The sequence below is a fragment of the Phocoena sinus genome, chromosome 8, assembly GCF_008692025.1.
Source record: "Phocoena sinus isolate mPhoSin1 chromosome 8, mPhoSin1.pri, whole genome shotgun sequence".
In the NCBI taxonomy this organism is placed as follows: Eukaryota; Metazoa; Chordata; class Mammalia; order Artiodactyla; family Phocoenidae; genus Phocoena; species Phocoena sinus.
The window spans coordinates 57,321,899-57,330,724 of record NC_045770.1 but is presented as its reverse complement, the minus strand read 5'-3'; the positions used below and the strand labels follow the sequence as shown (position 1 = coordinate 57,330,724).

The 8,826-nt window shown below is 55.4% G+C and overlaps 1 protein-coding gene across 6 annotated transcripts in view; it reads left to right on the top strand.

Annotated features, from left to right (window-relative positions):
- The first annotated feature begins 1,410 nt into the window (after positions 1-1,410).
- SLCO2B1 (solute carrier organic anion transporter family member 2B1) overlaps positions 1,411-8,826 on the top strand; it is a 51,474-nt gene continuing 44,058 nt past the window's right edge. For all 6 annotated transcript variants that reach the window (XM_032641762.1, XM_032641763.1, XM_032641765.1 and 3 more), the window contains exon 1: positions 1,411-1,750. In XM_032641762.1, the coding sequence (XP_032497653.1) occupies positions 1,735-1,750 (16 nt within the window). In that variant the 5' untranslated portion in view covers positions 1,411-1,734. The remainder of the gene's footprint in view (positions 1,751-8,826) is intronic.

The following is an 8,826-nucleotide window of genomic DNA, read 5'->3' as shown; positions in this document are numbered from 1 at the left end:
AGCCAATTTGGTTTTCTCGAGCAGGATTGGGGTCTGGTTTTCTATCAACACAAGCCAACTGTTGACCTTTCCCTGGGTGGTAGTCCTGCATTCCCACTTCTGGTCTCTCAGAGACTCACTCACACTACGAGTGTCTACCAAGGGCCTACTATGTGTCAGGCCTATCTGCAATTATTTCAGATACTCCCCCTTCCTTCTAGCATCCCATACAGCCACTGGGAGCCAAGTGGGGCTGATGTGTGTCTCTCTGTCATTGTACCCCAAAAGCTGAACTCCAATCCCACATCCCTATATCATGCAAAAACTCTATTGGATCTGGGTCGGGTTCACTTCTGTATGTTGGATTTGGGGGAAACCCAGAGGTTTCCTCAGAAAAATGCAGCCTGGGTAGAGGAAAAAGCCTGGTCCCTAGCATCAGAGGTTCAAGGTGTGATCGCACAACCTACTAGCTAGGTGACTTCTGGGCAGTTACTGAGACTCAGTGCCTCATCTGTAAAATGGGAGAATAAGTACCTGGCCCACAAGGTCATTAGGAGGGCCAAATGGAAAGTGAAAGTGTAGAGCAAGGAGGAAGACCAGGTTCCTTGCCCTCTCACTGCCCTGCTCTGAGTGCCACCTCTACCATTCCCTTCTCTGAGCTCCAGGCCTCAGGCTCGGATTCTTTTCGCTCACTGAACTTGCACAGGAGCCCTGTAAGTGAGGACTATTGTCCCTTCTTTATAGATGAGGCAGCTGATGCTCAGAGAGGTGCAGGGACTTGCCTAAGGCCACTTGACCGGCGAAGGACAAAGCTGAGATGGGACTCACGTCTGTCTGGCTCCGAGGCCTCCATCCTCAGTCTTCAGTGCAGAAAACTCTGGGAATCTCATACGTCCTCTTCTTCTCTCCACCCTCCCTCCACTGAGATGGCCATACTCTTTGGAGCTGCTACCACGAGTCCCTGCCTTCCTCCAGAGGCGCTGGCCACTGTGATTCCCAATGGATAGAGTCCCTCCTTGCTCTGGATCTGAGGAGCTCAGAGAGGAGATAGGGGATCAGTGAGAGGGGATGAGAGCTTGAGGGGGACAGAGGTTCAGTGAAGGAGGACAGTGGCTCTGTATGGGGCTCCTGGAGGGTGAAAAAAGTTCTGTAACTGGGACGAGAGCTCGGTGTGGGAGGAGGCTCAGAGCAAGATGGGAATGCAGAGTGGAGACTGGAAAATCAGACTGAACGACCCCAGGGCTGGGAGGGGCCACCCGTCCACATTCCCTCTGCTCCTCACCTCCCCACTGCTCGCAGGAGAAAATATCCAAGGGGAAGTGCCAAGCAAGAGGCTGTGAAGGAACAGGCTGAGGGGAGGCTAGTCAGCAGCCTCCTCCCATCAGCGGGGCTGGATCTAAACAAACACATCCTCCTCCACGACTCTGGCCCTGGGCTGCCCCAGCCAGAGATCAGAGGAATTCAGAGAAAGAGACGGAGAGAAGGAACTAGTGACTAAGGGAGATAGGCACTTGGAGAGTAGGGTCAAGTTTGAGCAGGGCTTCCTAACCCACTTGGAAGAGGTGGCTGCTGTCCACCGGGGCCCAAAAAGCATCGATCGACCGGTGCCGTGGAGTCCCCACGTTGGCGCATCCCTGCTGTGGTCCCTTGGCTGCTGTCTACAGAAGCCCCAGATAAGTTCTCACTCCCTCTCTCCCACTAAGCTCCAGTCCTGAGATTGAAATAGGGGCTGAAGCTCACTGCACCCCAGAAATCATGGGACCCAGGATAGGTAAGTCTGGGCAAAGTCAGAAAGGGGCATTGGGAGGGAGTCTGGGGCCCACGTTCCCAGGGCGAACGGTGAGGCTGTAGGGGTAACTTGTGCGCACTGGGGTGGGGCAGGGGTTCGCAGTTCCCTACACTGAGCCAGACACATGCCAGACCTAGTGAGGGTGTGTTGAATGAATGAGTGAATGACCAGAGGGGCAGGAAGGGACACTGTTTACTCAGCTGGAGGCAGAGCACCCAGCTTAACCTCCTGATGAGACAGAGAAACTGAAAGGGCAATGGGAAGGGAGGCCCCTGGAACGTTCTCCAAGCCCTGTTCTCCCTTTGAAGTAGGCAAAGATAGAGACAGACAAAGCAGACAACAAACAGAGATAGAGAGAAGTATGAGTCAGACCCAGATCAAGTCCGGGGATACTCAGAGTCAGACAAAGTCTGAGACAGAAGGCCCAGAGACAGCAGGAGAAGGCAAAGATCAAGAGGTGTCAGCTGGAGCAATGCAGGGACAGGGGCGACCAGCTCAGAGAGAGGGCTGCGGAAGAGACCAGGAGAAATAAAGAGAAGCAGAGACAGTGAGAGAGAGAGAGAATCAGACAGAGACAGATCAGGTGAGAGACGGGCCTGCAGACAAAGAATCCGAAAGATCAGCACAGAAAAGAAACCGATTCAGAGAAAGACCTGCACAGACCTACGTGCGTTTGTTGGTGGTGGGGCGGGGAGGAAGCGGGAGGGGAGGTGTCTTGAAGCCTTGAGAAGCCAAGTCTGGAGCGTGCCCAAAGCACCATGTGGAGAGGGCGTTGGTTCTGGGAACAGAGCGTCCTGCTGAGCTTCTTGGGCAGGAGGAGGAAGGTGGAAGAAACAAAGGGTCTTCAGATAGGGTGGCCCTCGGGCTGGATGCCCTGCAGCGATCACCTCTGGCCTTCTCCCAGCTGTCTGTGTGCCTCACAGCCCACTCAGACAAGGCCGGACTTGCTCCGTGGAGTGAGGCATGAGGGCTTCCTGGGCCGAGCAGGCAGATGCGGCTGTGTTTGCAGCCACGGCATGGAAGGAAGGGTGGGGGTGGATGCTTCCTCTTGCGGCCCTTGCAGGGGAGATTGACAGTGAGAGTGAGTTGAATTTGGAGACGGGCCACTGACAAACCAAATTCCCGTCAGCCTTGGCCTGTTATGGGATCTGAGGTTGGTGATCCTACGGAAGAAACTAGTGACTTTGGCTGTACGACACCTGTAGCCCAACTGTGATTCTGACCCTGCAGGCTCAGCTCTGGAATATTCTCTAGCTGGCCCTCCGCTTCCACACACACAGCAGGAGGCTGACCTCAGCTTCTGCTCACTGAGCCACCCGAAGCCACCTCTGCCTCTCTTCCTGAGCCCAGTCTTAGCTATGGCCAGGCTTCCCCCATGCTCTCTTTCTGGTCTGAGGGATGTGGGGATGCAGCTGGGGCAGGACACAAAGCCTGGAGCCTGGTAAGAAACCCACATACAGCTGGCCTGAGGGAGAAGGGCCAGCAGTCCCAGCCAGGGGCAGATACCAGAGAAAAGAGTCAGTCAGACCTGGCCGTCAGCCAAGTCCCAGCACCAACTCTCCCCCGTGCCTTTAGGCAACAGGTAGAGCTTCCCGGTCTATGGGGGAGGCGCTGAAGAAAATGATCTCCCCAGACCACGCCCATTTTGTGATTCAGGGAAGCTGCTTTCCCACCTCTGCACCTTTGCTCAGCTTTACCTCCACCCGGAAGGCACCTGCCCACATCCCATTCTCGAGAAATTTGTCCTGTTTTCTAACTCCTCCAAACACCGACGCTTCCAGGAAGCCTTCCAGACTGATTCTCCCAGCTGGAAGTAACCTCTCTCCCATATGCTGTTTGATCCTCTCTTTGCAGTTCGTCCTTCCTTGTTCCTGGTATTGTTTCTGTTGTTCTCTCCAGTCCTAGGTTCACATGTGGGCCAACCCAGGGCAGGGAGGTGGGGCAAGGGAAAGAACCAGCTTCAAATTGTAGCTCTGCCTCACTAGCTTTAGGAGAATGCAGTGACATTCTCTCACCCTTTTTAATAAGTGAGGAAACACATGCTCAGAGAGGGCAAGTGACTCGTCCAAGGTCACCCAGCAAGCAAGCTGCAGAGTCGGGGCCAGAACCAGGCCTGCCCCATGCCAAAGCCCTTTCTGTTCTGTGCCATTGCCCTCAGGGCTTTCTCTTCCCTTCACACACCCCACGCTGGTGAGTCTCCACCCACCTTGGGCACTTCTCCACTGGTTCCAGACAAAGCAAGCTTTTCTCTGGGAGCTAGTGACTGGGAAGTGGGCAGGGGATTTATTCCTCCAGGCCGGGCCTGGTCCGATGCGCCAGATCTTAGGCAGCTGGGAACCACATGGCGAGCTTGCCTAGTCTAGGAGTCTCCACGATCGGATGCCAGGTATCCACTGCCCAGTCTGCTTCTATCCCTCTCTGGGACTCACTTTCTCCTCTGTGTAGTAGATGGTAGGGGTCAGCTGAGGTGGTCACTTGGTCCCTTCCAGTGCTGAGAAGCTCAGTTTTCTGCCTCTGGAGAGAGCAATGGAGCAGAGGCCTCTTGTATGGGGCAGGCTTGGCTATCTCCAGGGTGCAAGCCTGGGCCTAGCCACACCCTGGGAGGTGGAGGAGAGGTGAACTTGGTTCCTGCTACCCCTCATGGGCTGCATGCCCAGAGCTCCTAAGCACTGATGCTTGGAAGTGATGGAGACAATGCCCGCCTCCCCAGACTGGGAGCTCCCTGGGAATGGGGTCTGATTTGATCCATTCCTGAGGCCCCAGAAACCTGGCCCAGGTGGGGCAGAGGGGGGGTATTGGGTAAGGCTCAGCGCAGAAGCTCTCTCCATCCTCCTCATGCCCCCAGCAGCCCCTGCCCATGACGTCCTTCCCTCCCTCCAATCTGCTTTGAAAGCCTACTCTTATTGAGGACTGGAGACTCGTGTATAAGGAGTGAGATGGGGTACAGTGGGGGCCCTCGGGGAGTAAACAGTAAAGCACAGAGAGTGACAAGCTGGGACTCTTGCTGGAGGAAGCAGTGTGGCCTGGGCCAATGGCACATGTCATCTGAGCCTCAGGCTCTGTGTTTAGGCCTAATGAGGCCGGCCTGGATTCCTGTGGGCTCAGGGCTCAGGGCTCACCCTCCATCCCCCGGCCCTCATCACTATTTTTAGGGTCATCTCGGGTCTAGATGGTGTAGTCGGGCTGGAATTGAGAATAGAAAGTCCAGCACAGTGTCTCTGACCCAGCTTGGAAAACACCAGAAAGCAACAGCTGGAGGCCAGTAACATGCTATTGTCCTCACCACAGACCACCCAAGGATCCTGCTAGGAGGAATTTCCCAAAGGTGACAGCCAAGCCCAAGGCCCAAGACTGCCCCGCCCCAACTTCCTGTCTTTGATTCTTCCCCTGCGGAAGCCTGTGGGACCACACGGGGAACTGAAGCCCTCAGGGGCCCCACACTGCCTCCACCCCACCCCAGGCTCATGCTGCAGCCCCCCCCCCCCAACTTCCCCAGACTCCCACACTCCACCCTTCTCTTCTCCCTCACTCTGTTTTAACTCAATTCAAGAATCATGTTTTAAGCCTGGCCTTGAAAGATGAGAAGTGGTTTGCTGGAGAGGCAGGACACTCCAGGCTGAGGGTACAGCATGTACAAAGGCTGAGAGGTGGAAAGAACAGGATGAGTTTGGGGAATAGCAAGCATCTACTGGGACCAGAGAAGAATGTTCACTAGGGGTGGCCTTGACCTCTTGGAGGCTGTGGCGTCCTACTCACGTGCGCCAGATGGGGTCCTCAACTCACCATTGTTGAGGGCCACAGTGTACCAGGCAGGGCATTTTCCTTTAATCCTACCAAAGCCGCTGTGTGCCAGAGAAGGCGGCTGAGGCTTAGAGAGGCTAAATAAACTGCCTAAGATCACAGCCACAATGTGGCAAAACAAATATTTGAATTCAAAGTCTTCTGTCCCAAAGGGTTTCAACAGGGACCCGATATGGTCCATCAGGACCCAGGAGAGGACAGCCTCTGCCCGGGGGAGTCCACTGGCTAATCGGGCAGATAAGAGGGGGACATAAGTGATGCAGGAGGGTGACCAGCCTGGCATCCCAGAGAAAGGGCTGAGGGAACTGGACCAGGACGGGCAGGGGGGTTTATGGAGGGGAGAGAGAGCTGGCATGGGCTGCAGGAGCTAGGCCAGGGAGCCAGCAGGCTGAGGCAGCCCAGAGCAATCTAGGAGGTAGAAAGGGCTGGAGGCGAGGGTTAGCCACGAGGCTGGCCTCCTACACACACACCTCCAGAGAGAGGTATCTGGACAAATGGATTGCCCAGTGCCTGCGGCTAGGAAGTCATCACACCTCAGGCCGTGGCTGTGTGAATGCTGGAGGTTGGTAGTTTTCCAGAAACCTCCGGGCTCATTTGTGACCCTGCACCATCCCCTCAACCTTGGCACCTGAACATGGTTCCAGGATGGGTTCCTCCTTTTGCTCTGCTCTCCTCAGTCAGGGCATATGGGGGAGGCTTCTCCCTCTCAAAGGCAAGTTTGCCCTCGTGTGGCTTCTGCTCCCTTCTCTCCACACGTGCCTTCCAGACTGAGAACCAGACTGGCTCTGGCCCATGTCCTCTCATGGGCTGTCCTGGAGCCCACGATCTCCTAAGCATCTTCCCCTGGGAGCCCCCGTGCCAGCCCAAACTCACACGTCCAAGGCTGAGCTCACTATCACCCTACAATCCTGCCTTAAATGGCGGTACACCCAGACCAAAAGCCTTACCTCTCCCCACTCCCCTGCCCCCAGGACTCCTTGGCCTCCTGCACTCCCCATCCACCTGCTTTTCCACCCAGTCCTGTCCTTCCCATCTCCCCACTGTGGTCCATCAGCTCATTACTCTGTATCTCCACTGCCACCACCTGGCCCAGACCCCATCATCGCTCGCTCCCCTGGACCCCATCTCCTGCATTCTCCCTGGTCCCGGCCACAGCCTGACTTCTCCACTCTCTCCCAAGAGGCACGGAGGTCTTCATAGGAGGCCAAATGAGACCTGATCACTGGGCTCAGGACAAAACCCAGCCCTCCAGCCTGGCATTCAGGGTGGTCATAGCCTGGCCCCTCCAACCACTCCAGCCTCACCTCCCCACCTTGACCCCAGTGCTCCAGTCCTTGCTGGACTATTCGTTCCCTGAGCAGTCTTTGCACTTTCATACTTCTGCCCTTTACTTTGATGTTTCCTCCCCTGGGAATCTTTCCAGAACCTTTAAGTGTAGTCTAGGACCTCTTCACTATGTTTCTATAGTCTTGGAACTTCTTGTGTCACACAGTGAGCACATGTTGTGATTCTGTATTAGGTGTTTGCCCTGCCATCACACACACACACACACACCACACACACACACACACACACACACACACACACACAAACCACACACAACACACCCTGGTAGCTCCCTGAGAGCGGGCACCTGGGCTGCTTGCTTCCAAGACCCCGGCCACCTGTCTTGTGGAGCTGACAGTGTGTGTGGAAACAATCTTCATTCTTACTCCTAGAACAAGCAGAGACAAGCTCCATCCCCACCGTGGTGACCCTGGGCAAGTCATGGCCTTTTCTGGTCTTGCTGCCTCACCCTTCAAAGGGTTAACCCAGCCTTGGCTTCCTGTCCAGCAGACTCCTCAGGCCCAGGGTTGCTGTGGGTCACAGATGGGGAAGCCCACAGGCAGGTGAAAAGGGTCCTGAAGCAGGCCAGGTGGGCCCAAAGAGGCTCTAACAGGGCAAATTGCCACATGAAAGGCAAGCATCTTAGACCAGCTGAGTGTTTCCATATAGGAAGGTGGGCCCAGTGTTGCCAGATCTGCTAATCTTTCAAGAAAAAACAAAAATCGGGAGTTTTGTGTGAAATTTCCTGATTTTTTAAATGCTGGCAACTAACTTAAAGACACTCAGCGAGCCAGCATTGTACAAGCCAAATAAAAATGTCTAGGAGGGCTTCCCTGGTGGCGCAGTGGTTGAGAGTCCGCCTGCCGATGCAGGGGACACGGGTTCGTGCCCCGGTCCGGGAGGATCCCACATGCCGCGGAGCGGCTGGGCCCGTGAGCCATGGCCGCTGAGCCTGCGCGTCCGGAGCCTGTCCTCCGCAGCGGGAGAGGCCACAGCAGTGAGAGGCCCGCGTAACGCATAAAAAAAAAAAAAAAAAAAAAAAAAAAAAAAAAAAAAAAAAAAAAAAAAAAAAATGTCTAGGAGTCAGATGTGCCCCCAGGCAGGACTGCTGTCCGCCCCGCACAACTCCAGAGGGTGCCATTCATTTCACGGTGCACAGCTCACGCAGCTACACATGGGGCCTTTGGCCAGGGCCTCCCCGTTGTAACCTCTGCCCTGTATTATCTCTCTGCCAGTTCCTCTGACCACCCTGGCAAAGAGTGTGTGGTGGCAGGGGTAGGGGAGAGTCCTTTCCTTCTCTTGCACAAGGAAATTATCAGGAAAAAAAATAAAGGTAGGGTTTTCCTGGTGGCGCAGCGGTTGAGAGTCCGCCTGCCGATGCAGGGGACGCGGGTTTGTGCCCGGTCTGGGAAGATCCCACATGCGCGGAGCGGCTGGGCCCGTGAGCCATGGCCGCTGAGCCTGCGCGTCCGGAGCCTGTGCTCCGCAACGGGAGAGGTCACAACAGTGAGAGGCCCGCGTACCGCAAAAAAAAATAAATGTCTTGGAATGCAGCAGGTGAGGATGGAGAGGGGAGGGAAGACAAGGAGACAGCAGAGGGAGGCTTCCAGAGGGTTCTGTGCCTCTTCAGGGAACAGGAGGAGGTGAGAGAGCACTGCTGGGCTGAGTGTCCCACTGCAGGACAGTAAGTTCTGAGGCCTGGTGGCCAGGCCTGGAGATAGCTCCCTGGTGAGTTTGGGGCAAACACTGACAAAACTGACACTGTGCAGCATCTTGGAGTTAAAGGATGTTATCTGTGTGACCCTCGTGCAGGCTTGAGAGGTAAGGCTCATTATTCCTATTTTGCAGAGGCTCAGAGAGGTCTAATTGCTGTCCCGAGGCCACACTGGGTCTGAGTGACCCTAGATCATGCTCTCTCTGCTGAGGGACAG